General features: G+C 58.3%; 1 protein-coding gene across 1 annotated transcript; it reads right to left on the reverse strand.

The window, feature by feature from the left end:
- Nucleotides 1–950: 950 nt before the first annotated feature.
- CDC25B (cell division cycle 25B) lies at nt 951–10,859 on the reverse strand. Its single transcript, XM_040638028.1, is given in 17 exon segments — nt 951–2,252; nt 2,400–2,511; nt 3,214–3,347; nt 3,561–3,659; nt 3,817–3,879; nt 4,452–4,547; nt 4,710–4,843; nt 4,846–4,885; nt 4,986–5,066; nt 5,661–5,795; nt 5,925–6,047; nt 6,154–6,276; nt 6,524–6,560; nt 6,777–6,818; nt 8,660–8,711; nt 9,494–9,603; nt 10,451–10,859. Coding segments are annotated over 17 exon segments (1,722 nt in total). The 5' UTR covers nt 10,651–10,859; the 3' UTR covers nt 951–2,111.
- Between the last annotated feature and the right edge of the window lie 1,661 nt (nt 10,860–12,520).

The raw sequence follows: 12,520 nt of genomic DNA on the forward strand, positions 1-12,520 counted from the left end.
AGAAAGTGATAATGCTGGCCAACATGTTGTCTGCACTCTGCATCAGGCAGTTACCTTGTTTGTACACGTGCAGAGGAGGCCCTACAATCACAGACTCACATTTGGGGGCAGGGGTCACCTGCAGGGGTATTCTGAGGGAATTTCCTGAGATACCAGGTTTGGGCCTGGGACCGGTTCTCCCAGATGGGTCCTTTTCCACTCGCTTGATCTTGAACTCAGCCTCTCCTAGGTGATGGAACCTCTGGTGGGGTTACTGAGAGGAAAGTCATTTCTCTGATGGGGCAGGAAGGAAGGCTTCTGGGAGGAGGTGACATTTGAAATTGAGTCTCAAAGGAGGAACAACAGATGGGGGAAGAACGTTCCTGATGATGCAAAGGAAGGAAACGTGAAGAACAAGGTATGGGGATTTGAGTCAAAAGAGGTGAGGAACGGGGCTGGGGAGGGCCCGGGTCCTAAAGGGCCATGCCAGGAGTCTTCTAAGTTCATCCTGAGGGCCGTGGGGAGCCACTGAGGGTTCTTGAGTAGAGACAGGGTTGCTTTGGCTCTCCCGATGCAGTTTAGGAAAGGGGAGCACAGGGGCTCCTGGGTGGCTCAGTGGTTAAGCATCTGCCTTCGGCTCAGGGCCCAGAGTCCTGGGATCGAGCCCCACTTCGGGCTTCTATGCTGGGAGCCGGCTTCTTCCTCTCCCACTCCCCCTGCTTGTGTTCCCTCTCTCGCTGGCTGTCTCTCTCTCCGTCAAATAAATAAATAAAATGTTTAAAAAGGAAAGGGGAGCACAAAGGGGCTGGAGTAGCCACGTGAAGGCTAGGCGAGGCTGCCTGGGGCAGAGAACGTGAGGCTACCTCCGCAGGAGTCTTCTGGCCCCCATCTGCTGACCTGCCCTCGCCCTATCCCACCGCCAGGATCTGCCAAGCTCTTGTCCAAGGCCCACAGGACACGACGCCAGTCACTCAGCTTGCTCAGTGCTTTATTGAACCAAGGCCTGAAGAGATGAGTCAACAGGGCCTTCACGCACAGCCCTCCACACGTCCTGAGATTCAGAATCCAGACGTGGCTCGGTCCTTGGCTTCGCTGCTTCCACGACATTTCGTCTTGAATATTTCCAGACCTTAACATGTAAAGATTTTTGTCCACACAGACAGACACACGTATATTCTTGCCGCAGGCGGTCACGCTCACTGACATGCTTCCACTCAGCAGTCTGCGTGTGCAGGACATTGCGCATCCGTCGCTCTCCATCCATCCACCATCCATCCGTTCGTCCATCTGTCCATCCACAACAAGAGAGCAGCAAGTTCTGACCGGTCAGACCCCGGGGTTCACAGCAGTGGGGGCTGGGCTGCCAGGGGCTGAGGATACAGACCTTAGCCCTCACCCGACAGCCCCCCAATGAGGTCCTCCCTTTCCGAGGCAACAGAAGCCGGGGTCGAGTGGCTAATGAATGTTTGGAGTCTCTAACCCCAAGTGGAGAGAGGGCCCTAAATCTCAGCCTGTGCCTCCCCTGAGATGGGCAGCAATCGGACGAACGAGTCAAGCATTCAGGTAACACTGAAACAGGAAAGAGTAAGAGCTTCTGTTTGCGTTAGAGGCGTTCTCGCAGGACAGGAAAGAGAGGAAGAGAAAGGGGACGGGCAGACACACCCAGGAGTGCCAAGGCCCCTGGTTCTGCTTTAGCCCATCCCCGGGGGGGGGGGGCTGTGGCTTTCCCCCAGCCACATACAAACAGAGCCTCTAGGAAAGAGGGGGCTTTTCTGGACACAAGAAGACAAAGGGTTAACTCAAACAAGAAAAGGAAAAAAAGCAAAAATCTTCCTGCTGGACACAAAATATTTCCTTTGAGCTGCACTTAATCCAATTTCACCAAGTCAACAGGCTGGGCTCTCCCAGGGGCTGGGCTGGGCTGGGCTGGGCTGGGGGTGGCACGAGGATATGGGGTAGGATTGAAGTGAGACATGGGGATCAGGGCTGGGGGCAGATGGACAGGCCCGCCTCACTGTCCTTCCCCTGGATGGCAGCTGGGGCCTCCAGCAGACCCTCAGCCCCGCAGGCCCCCGGGTGGCTGGCACCAAGGCAGCAAGGCCAAGAAGGCAGACAGGACCGGCGCTGGCCCCTCACTGGTCCTGCAAGCGGCTGCAGAGCTCCCGCCGGCTCCGCTCCCCAGCCCAGCTGCGGGTCTTGAGGCGGAAGGTCTTCAGCTCGTCCCTGAAGGCTTCATGGTTCATGGGCCGGTAGTCCTGGGGCTCACAGAAGGTCTAGGGCAGGATGGGAGGATCAGGCAATGTGGGGGAGTGGGAACATTCAGAGGAAACCTCCCTTCTCCTTGGGCTACCGGCTGGCTGAGCCCATTCCCTGCAGTCCAGCCCTCCCGCGAAGGCTCCAGCCACCCCGACCCACGGTACCGGGTGCTGTGGGAAGAACTCCTTATAGCCGCCCTTGAGGATATACATCTCAGGGTAGTAGAGGCGGGGGTAGTCGTTGGCAGCTCTGTCGCGTTCCCTGATGAAACGGCACCTGGGACCAGCAGGGGTGTGGGGGTCAGAGCTGGGTGGTGTGGCAGGATATACCTCAGGGGACCTGTTCTTTGCACCCACGCCTTTGTGGGCCTTGGGGAGCCACAGAAGGCTTGAATGCAGGAACGTCAGCCATAAGAATGCTTTTAGGCTGTTCGGCTACTGGATCCAGAGGAGGTTGAGAAGGTGAAAGGAAGGAGGAAAATCAAGGGGGTTGTTTCTAGAAGGCAGATCACAATCTTTGTTAGAGATAACTGACCTGGACAGAGAAGGGGGAAACATAAAGGAGAGAAGTGGACAAAATTCGAGAGATCTGTTCAGGAGGTCTGGAGAAAACTTGGTGAGCATGAGAGGTGGGGAGCAGAAAGATCAGTCAAACCGTGGAAGGGTCAGCATCACTGAGGCCTGGGACAGGGCCCTTGGATATTAAGGACACTGCTGGAGACTTGGAACCAGATCTTGGGGGGGGGGGTGACAATGGAGGGTGGACATAAGGCCTGATGGGAAGGATGGGGAGAGGGAGGTGGGAAAAGGGTACCATGCACAGGAAAGGAGGGTGAGGTCTGCTCCAGGGTGCCAGGAGACTAGAGGTCCAGGTCTAGTAGTGGCTGGGGCTGGGCTCAGGCCTCTTGGGCATCAGATGGCTCCAGTACCCCAAAGCCTGGGCAGGAAGGTCAGCAGCAGACACTAGCTAGGGACTCACATGCGGGGACCGCGCTCCGATGAGAATTCACAGTGGAAAATGAGGATGATTCTCTTGTCCAGATTACAGGGGGTGATGGGGCTCTGTAGCAGGAAGGTCTCAGCGTCCCGTTCCAGGGGCAGGTTCACGGCAGTCTGCCAGAGAAGCTGGAGGTCAGGCCACAGCCCTGGGGCTGGGTGGCAGATCCCTCCCGGTGCCGTCCCCACCTTTCAGATGGGCGATTCCACCTTTTACTGGACAGAATCCTTCCCCATGAGAGGGTGCAGCCCCCCTCCACTGATTCACCCTCCCCGCAGAAGGACAGAACTAGTGGGTCTTCGGGGCCTGTCCCCATCAGCCCACCTCACCTTGATGTGCCCGCCTTCGTACTCGTAGGGGTACCTGCAGTCCACAATCACAAACCTCTCCACGATGTTGCTGAACTTGCCTGCCAACAAGGCTGCCATCTGTGGGCCACAGAGGTGGGTCCCAGCAGGTCAGGCTGGCAGGAGGGGACTGACCCCAACCCTACCACCGGTCTGGCCTTGCAGCCCATCCCCAAGGAAGGTTAACAGGCAAAGAGCCATCCCAAGTGTGCCTGGAGAATGGCTCATCCCTGCGTACCGTTTCTGGTGAGATGTACTTGAGATCTTGGTGCTTTCCATCCACAGTCTGCAGAAGGAAGGCCTGAAAGGAAGGGGAGAGAGAGATTGAGAAGGGGGGGGGGAAGGAGAGGGGGAGAGAGAGAGGGAGGGAGAGAGAGAAAGGAGAAAAAAGGGGAAATTGGCCAGACTAGGAGCCTGGAAAGGATGGAGTTTCTTTCCCAAGCCCAGAAGGCCACACCTGCTTTGACCTTCAAATTCAGCTCTGGTTCCCACAGCAACCCTATGGCACCTCTTGGGTCTGACATCTAGGGAACAACCCCTTCCAAGAGGAAATGAAGAAGGGAACAGAAGAGATGAACTCCTCGCCTCCTGCCCCCCCACTCTGCAGAGCCCCCCCACCCCCCACCCCAGATGAGGCCTGACAAGGCTCCAAGCTAGAGGTTAGCTTGGAAATGTTTTCCAAGGTTGAAACACAACTGATGCCCCAGACAGATCTGGGGTAGAGTCAGGAGACCAAGGTCAAGGTGAGAATAAAGAATAAGCTGTGATGGACAAAGCCGGGGGTGGGCCGGGACGAGGTAACCAAGCCGCTGCTGAGCTCAGAGGGCCACACGGTAAGGGACCGAGCCTCCCGAGGGTCCCCACCACTCGTACCTTGGAGTAATCCCCGATCAGTTCTCGGTGGTCACTGTCCAGGATCGTCTCAATCTCATCATGACACAAGGACTTGGAGCGGAGGACACGGGCTTTCTGCAGGGTAGATGGTGGCCAGGGTCAGGGGCCAGGCTGCCTCTCAGTGTGGCTGGCACCTCTTTCCCTGCACCTTGCCCTCTGCCACAAACCCAGCCCAGAAGGGCTGGCAGGGTCTACTTGGACAGTGGCCGCCCAGCCCCATCCCAGAAGGGCACCCACAGGTTCTTCAGCCTCCCGCTGCTCATCTGGAGGGGTCCCGCTCTTCCTCCGCTTGCTCTGTACGGGCAGGTCCCTGTCGTGGGGCCGCTCCAGCCTTTTGAGGATGGGTCGGATCACGCTGCAGGGCATGGACGAGAGCGGAAGAGCCGCTGGCACTTGCTGTACATGATGAGGTCCTGGCGGGGGGGAGGGGGAGGTCGGGGGTCAGAGTACCCCGCCCCTGCCCCCTACCAATCCCCAAGGTTTGAGGTGGCGCCCCCACCCCCAGAGACCCACCTGCTCTTCTTCCTTTTCTGAGGTCTTGACCAGTGGGGCGCTAATGAGGCTCTCCATGCCTGGGGGTACTGCATTGTCGTCCTGAGGCCAAATCAGCAAAGGGTATGGTCACACCCGCGGGCAAAGGCCAGCCCATTAGGCCCCAAGTCCTCCAGCATGGCCCTCTTTGGCCCTGCCAGCACCTCCACACAGGGCGGGCCCCCAGCACCAGGAAACTGCAGGGCCCCGCTTGCTGAGAAGTGTGGCCATGTGGGAAGGTCAGACTCGCCTCTGCCCTGCAGCACCCTCCCTCACAGCAGCACCAGCCACCTGCTAGTCTCTGGTAGACCAGAGGCTACGACAACTCTGTTAGCACCGACTCCTCTTCTGACATCGGGATGAAGTCATAGTCTCATGGAGGGAGGTCAGGGCTTTCCTCTTTTGGGAGATCCCAAGGAAAGGGAGGCCGATGGCCTGGTGGGGCAAAACTAGTTACCTTTAAGTCACTCTCCAGGATGTCCACAAAGCCATCATCTTCTTCGGAGGCCCCCTGGGTGGCAGTCAGGGAGCAGCGGCTTCGGGCAGGGGGACTCAGCTCCTGTACTTCCATCTTTCGCTCGGGGGTGAGACACTGTGCGCAGGACAGACACAGGCTGCTCAGGGGTGGGGACCCCCTGGTGGGGCAAAACTAGTTACCTTTAAGTCACTCTCCAGGATGTCCACAAAGCCATCATCTTCTTCGGAGGCCCCCTGGGTGGCAGTCAGGGAGCAGCGGCTTCGGGCAGGGGGACTCAGCTCCTGTACTTCCATCTTTCGCTCGGGGGTGAGACACTGTGCGCAGGACAGACACAGGCTGCTCAGGGGTGGGGACCCGAGGCAGCCCCCATCCCCACCCTTCTGAGAAAAGGTTCCTGCCCTACATGCAAGCCTGCTCTGCAGAGTTCCGCTCTCCCAATGTACCATCAGGTCGGGGGCTGAGTTTGGTCTCTGGGCAAAGGCTTCTCTGCGTTCGGCCCACTCAGCCAAAGCATGGGCATGGCTGGGATGTGGGGGTTTCCATGGCATCTTGAAGATGAATCCATCCTGTGGGCAACATGGGTAGGTGTCATCAAATGCCAGAGAACCATCCCAGCACACCCCCTTCCTTCTCGCCCTGAAGTGCTCCCACTCCAGCCTTCTGGAAGCGCACATTCTCTTTGTCCTCCCCAGAGCTGCGGGCAGCTCGGCCACACGCCTCACTCTTCCTCCAGCTGCCAGGCGCTTGGGAGTTGGTGATGTTCCGTAGCACAGGGCTGTGGCCCAGAAGCCTCACCTAGAGAGCCAGGTAGGGCAGCAGGTACTGAAGGCTGCATTCCTCTGGCACCAGCCCTGGCCCTGCCTTCCCCCGTCCCTCCTCCAACTCCCCCAGGTTGCCCGTCCACCTCCAAAACCCCATCTCCCGCAACCAGACCAGGGATACCAGACCATTTCAAGTCTACCCTCTGGGATCCCTCCTGCCCCTCCTCAAGCCTGGCCAGGGCCTGAGCCTCCTCCAGTGTCAGGCCTCAGAGGGCACTCACTGGCAAAGACTGGAAACGTCGAATGGCAAACTGCTCGCTGCGGGAGGAAAGGGGGAGATGTCAGGGCTGGAGAGTAGGGGGCCCATGCAGGAGAGCACACAGGATGCCCCTCCACCATGGAGCCCTGCGCGTCCCTGTGGGAGGCAACGGGAGAGCACCCTCCCCATGTCTACTCCATCCAGCGGGGGGGCATGGGGAAGGCCTGGGGTAGGTGGACCACTAGAGCCCGCATGACGAAGGCTGGAACACTTACTTTCGGATGACTCGGCTGGCTGCCTGGATGGCCTGCTCAAACCTAGGAGAGAGAAAAGTCCCATGCAGCCCCCCTCCCCCTACAGCCCAATGCCCACCCCCAGCCTCAGGCCCCGGTCCACAAGGCCTGGCGGTCAGGGCTCAGGCCAGTAGAAAGGGAAGGGAAGAATGTTGACTTGCAGGGGTCCAGGTATTGGGGAGGGGGGAGAAGAGAAGCAGCCTGGGATTTTGAAGGCTGCCCTGAATGGAAGAGGGCCCAGAGAATGGAGCAACGGAGACAGCTGGAGCAGGTCACAGGGTGGCTGAGGCGCTACCAAGGCAACGGTCTTGCCAGCTTGCCCACAGGCTTTCCACCTGTATGCAAATCACCTCAGCGGGGCCATATGGCCGCCAGGAAAGGCATCCATCCGTCCCATGATGACAGACCGTGGCCAACCTTATCTCCAGGGTCTGGATGCCAGCAAGACTGGGCTTCCCTCCCCTTCGGTGGGGCTGTCCTGGCTCCCCCCAGGACAGGGGCCTGGTTTAGTGTGCCCCTGGATCAGCCACAGTGTGCCATGCCAGACCCCCTAGTGACAAGTGTTCAGGGTCACATCCTCTCCTCCCTCCTATGGAATTTTCTAGGACCCAGCCTCTGTCCCACCCCCTTCTCCTGCCTTAGAAGAGGCCAGCAGGCAAAGAATTCCAACAGATGTTCCTTTTGAGGCTGAGGCACAAGCTTCTGTAGATAGGCCCCACCCCCTAGCTATGTTACCAGAGACCACCTGCCATGCAGGGCTTTTGTGTGTCTATGCGAACGCAGGCGCGCACGCACACACACACACACACACACACACACACACACACACACACAGAAACTGTAACCGTCAAAGCAGGTGCAGAGGTGGGGGGGCCACTGAGGGCTAGTGTCAGGGGGATAACTCCCAGGGGTGGGGAGGGGTTGTGCCCAGACAACCTGGCATCAGGAATGGTGCATTTTATTGGTTTGGTTTCCAGTCTGCACCTGCGCCTCAGGAGTAAAGCAGGGACGGTTCTGGGTTGCCACAAAAAACCAACCTGCCGTCCCCCCACCCCCACCCAGTTCTCTCCCTGTTTCCTGTTTGTGAACAAACCCTGTGGCCCAGCCCAGTCTGATCAAAGGCAGTGGGAGGAAAGACAGCCACTGCCCTAACCCCAAAGCCATAGTCCCTCGGCCCAGTCTGGGGATGCCCAGCTGTCCCCACTAATGCCTGGCAGCTGTTCTCCCCGCTGGGGCTCTAACAGCTGGATAGGGACAGCTGTGCTCTAGAAGAGACTACTCATGCCCCACAACCGAGGGGGAAGGATCTATCCTGAGTACAACTCCCTCTCCACTCTCTCTCATAAAGGGCCTGGTCCAGGGGTTGGCCAGAAAGGGTCACTGAAGCCAGAGGTTGCTGATAGGATGGCCAAGGGCTGAACCAACCTGCCATAACTGTTTTGTTTGGCCTACAGGGAATTAAAAGTTTCAAATTAGTTGGACCATATTTTTAAATTGTGATCGTTCACAGGGGAAACAAACAAACAAACAAACAAAACACGTGTATAGGCGAAAGAAAAAAGGGAGACACAGCAGACCTGTATTCCCACAGGCCAAGGGCTGGCTGAAGTATCCACTGCTTCCAGAAGCCACTAACCCCCCCGCCTGGCCCTGAGACCACACTCAGCTGCTCCTGTGGAAGCAGACCCTTCTCTGAGACAGGAAGCAGAATCTCAGGACTTGGGAGGTCAATGGGTCCCCCCCACATGTGGATTGGAGGGATCTGTCCACTCTCCCAGACTTCCATGGTGGGTTTATGCTGGAACTGGGATCCCCAAAGGCAGGCGCCAACTCCTTGGTAGCGGGGATCCCTTTTCTCTACTCACGTCTGCTCTGCCATCTGGGGGTCCATGGGGCTGGGAGAATCCATACACAAACCTGGGGGGACAGAGAACCTTGGTTTTGAAAGTAGTAGCATCTTTTACACACATTCCCCCGCCATGTCCCAACTCTATTCAGAGAAAGGAAAAACCTGTTTCTATTTTCGAGCTTGATACATTAAAAAAATGAAACAAAAACCCGCCCATGAACCCCCCTGAAATTGGGCAGGGCTCTATTCCCTGTTTTCTATGAAAACTCCTCTGTATAGGTTTTATTTTTTTTTTTAACATTTTATTTATTTGAGAGAAAGAGAGAGCACACAGAGGAAGAGGGTGAAGGAGAAGCAGATTCCCTGCTGAGCAGGGAGCCTGACACGGGGCTTGACCCCAGGACCCTGGGATCATGACCTGAGCCGAAGGCAGGCACTTAACCAACTGATCCCCTCCTCTGTATAGGTTTTAACCCAAAACTTCGCTAAGCATTTTTCTTAAGCTGGTTTAAAGTAATTTGTTCTAGAAGAGATAACACCTTTTTAAAGAAAAAGGTTACAGCTGAAGGCAAGTGAATGTTACAAAATGACCAACTTTCAGCCCTCATGCCTCCCAGCTGGGGCTGTGGTTTAGGGACTTTGGCGCCTGGTTTTAAATAGGTAAGATCTCAGAGGGCCCCGCCCAGCTCAGCCAGTCTGGGCTGGGTGTGGTGAGCCCCACCAGAGGTGGGCAGGTGGAGGCTCCTGGGCCCACCAGGCTGTGGGGAAAATGTGAATCTGATAAGCAGGGAAGTGGAGAGACCCAGGCAGCACCCGCCTCCCCAAGTCCCCTGGTACCCTTGAGCCTCACCTGCATCAGAAGCTTCAGAGGACTCAGAGGACAGGGAGGATTCAGATGCCCGCCGCCGGGACAGGGATAGACATGTGAGCAGGCTGCCCACCTGACGCTTGGGAGTGTCACTGGGAAGGCAACAGGGACCCAGGGAAGGGGAAAGGTAAAGGTGGGGCTCAAGGGCTAGCAGGCCCATGTTCCCACCAGCCACCCAACTCTGAAGGGCCCACTCCTGTCCCAGGAAGGTGATGGCCCTGAGGGTCTGCCCTCTTCTCGGGTCTTCTGCGGAGGCTCTAAGTAGCTTGTCTTTGTTGATTAAGAAAGGTTCTCCTGGGTTCAGAGGGAGGTGAGCCCAGGGCAAGAGCAAGGAGGTGCGTTGAGGGCCATTCTGGGGGTGGCAGGGCAGCAGAGTAGCCCTGGAGGGCCTTCGCCAGAACTCTTCAGACCCCTACCCATCCACAAGTCTTTCTGGAGCAAGGGCAAGACTCAGGTCTCCATTGCCGCTGAGGGCAACCCAGCCTGGACACTGCAGGTTGCTCAGCAAGCAGGACCAGGGTTTAACCCCTTAACCTCAAGAAAGAACTGGGGGTGGAGGGAGCAGGGGCATGGATGTAAGAGAACCAGCCACCCTCCGCCACCTTCAAGTTCCCACTCCGGGGAGTGGATCCCCTGCCTGGGGCAAAATAGTGGTGATTAGGGCAGAGATTAGGGAGACAGCATGTTAGAGGCACGCGGGGGGGGGGGGGGGTGTCTCCAGAGGCTTGTGCTGCCAAGAGCAAGTCACCTGGAGAGTGTGCTCAGCACAGACCTGGCCTCATCGCCCTAGTCCCGGGTCCCTGAAGCAGGCACTACCCTGGACACCTCCCCACTCCGCTTCTCAGAGTCGGCTCCCACGCCGGGTTCCACGCGAGGCCCGGGATCAACACCCTTGTGCGGGCCTCTCACCCCGCACCCAGCGTCGATGGGGCCCCCTACCTGCCAAGCCCGGCGAGGTTGTGCATGGTATGGGTGAGGGTGGTGACCGGCGAGGAAGCGGCCGCGCGCTCCGGGGACCCCACGAGGCCATGAGCTCCCAGCTGGAGGCCCAGGAGGTGGCTGGGACGCTCGGCGCCACCGCGCATGCCGGCCGGACTGAGAGCCGGGCCCGGCGCGGGCTCCGGCTGGGGCAGCTCCATCGCGGTGGGGTCCGCCGAAGGCCGGAGGGAGGGCCGGGCGCGGGGCGACGCCGGGCACAGCTGGCCGGGACGAGGTGGGGAGCGGGCCCGGGGTGGAGGGGGGGGAAGGGAGGGAGGAAGAGCCACGGGGTCGGAGCAAGGGAGGAGAGGGAAGCGGGGAGGGTGGGGCGGGGTGGAGGGACGCAGGGACCGGCCACCAGTCCGGGAAGCCTCTAAGCAGCGGCTGCCACCTCCACCTCCTTATATATTCGAAAAATAACAGCGGCCGCGCCGCCGGACGCCACCAATGGGGGCGCGGGTTAGAGGAGGGCGGGACCGAGGGCGGGGCCCGCGGGGTGAAAGGCGCGGAGGTTGACCAGCCCGGCCCAGCCCAGTTCCAGGCTCTGGTCGGGACTAAGGAATTGGGGTTTCTCCTAACCCTCCACGCGCCGCCCCCCGTCCCCCCTTCCCCCCAGCCAGGACTTGAGGATCTTGGCTTCCCAAATTCTGCTTCTCGGGATGTGGTTTGGAGTTACCCCCGGCAGAGAGGGTAGCCGCACCCTCTAGGGTGGCCTCAGAGAGAAACCTCCCCCCCCCGCCCCCCGAGATTTAACATCACCTACACTCACCAGTAGGCACCATGAGAGGCTCCACTCCGGGAGTTTGCCAAACACGGCTGCACGGTGCGGTTCGTGTTCGCCACTCTACTTTATCGACCGGGACGTTGAGGCGTGGAAAACTTCATTAACTCGTTCAAGGTCACACGGGGCAAGTGGTAGAGCAGAAATTCACCCCAGGCGCTCCTGCAGCCTCTCTGCCCTCTGGACTGGCAGCACGGAGCGTCGGTAAAGCGTAATTGCCAAGCCGAGCCTCCCCCCACCCCGCACAGGAGGTAGACCGGAGGTGGGGGCCTCCGTATAACTCATGTGACCGCAAGGGGTCCAATTTTCTCCAGCAGCCTCAGAGAAGGCTCTCGTGCTTACCTAGCCATAGGTTCTGGCGATTGCGGCCAAAGAAGTGTCTTCGACCTCAGAACCAAGTTATGGAAATATCTCATGACAACTGACGTTTTGGCTAAAGTGATGTCAGTGGCATCACATTGATTAATTGGTGTTTCTTCGACGACCAGGGAAACTGAATCTGTCACTAGTTTAAACTGAGCATCTTCTAACTGATCACTTCCCAGCAAACTTGTTTTCCTGGAATGAGCCCTGGAAGGCTGCACCCAAAAGTGAATGGGCAGTAAGTGCTTTTGCATCTCATCTCCCCAGGGAAGAGGGGGCCTCTGGCTGGGTGGAGCAGAGCTCGGGAGAGCAGGGGCCCAGGCTCTGCTTCCCTTCCCTGCAGCCTCATCCCTCCAGCCAAGGTGCAGTGGGTGGGAGTGGCAGAAGGGAGGGCCTGGAGGTGGTCGGTTGGGTGGGCTAGGGGACTCGTGGAAGACCCTAGTTCTATCTGAGAGGTAGGAGGGTGCAGATCATGACTTCTTCTTCTCCCAACATTTTGTTCAGTTTCTGTGATGTGTCAGGCGCTATGCTTCATGCTGGACAGGGCTGAGGTTTCAGGTTCACCCACCCTGGATCAAGCATCCAGTTCCCAACCTCCAGCCACTACTCACAGCCCAGGATGTGACTGTCCTGGGGAGGGGGATGGGTGAGGGTGTGGGTGAGAGGAGGGGGGTGGATGAGGGAGGAGACAGTCCCACCTCCAAGACCAGAAATAAAACTGAGGGGTTACATTTTCAAAATCAACCCAGCAGGGATTACCTTCATCCAACACACACACGCACGCACACGCACACACGAGCACACACACACACACGCTCGCGCACACACACGCGCGCACATGCACACACGACACACACGGCACACACGCACGCACACACACGCATGCA

The sequence above is a fragment of the Ursus maritimus genome, unplaced genomic scaffold, assembly GCF_017311325.1.
Source record: "Ursus maritimus isolate PB19 unplaced genomic scaffold, ASM1731132v1 scaffold_22, whole genome shotgun sequence".
Classification (NCBI taxonomy): Eukaryota; Metazoa; Chordata; class Mammalia; order Carnivora; family Ursidae; genus Ursus; species Ursus maritimus.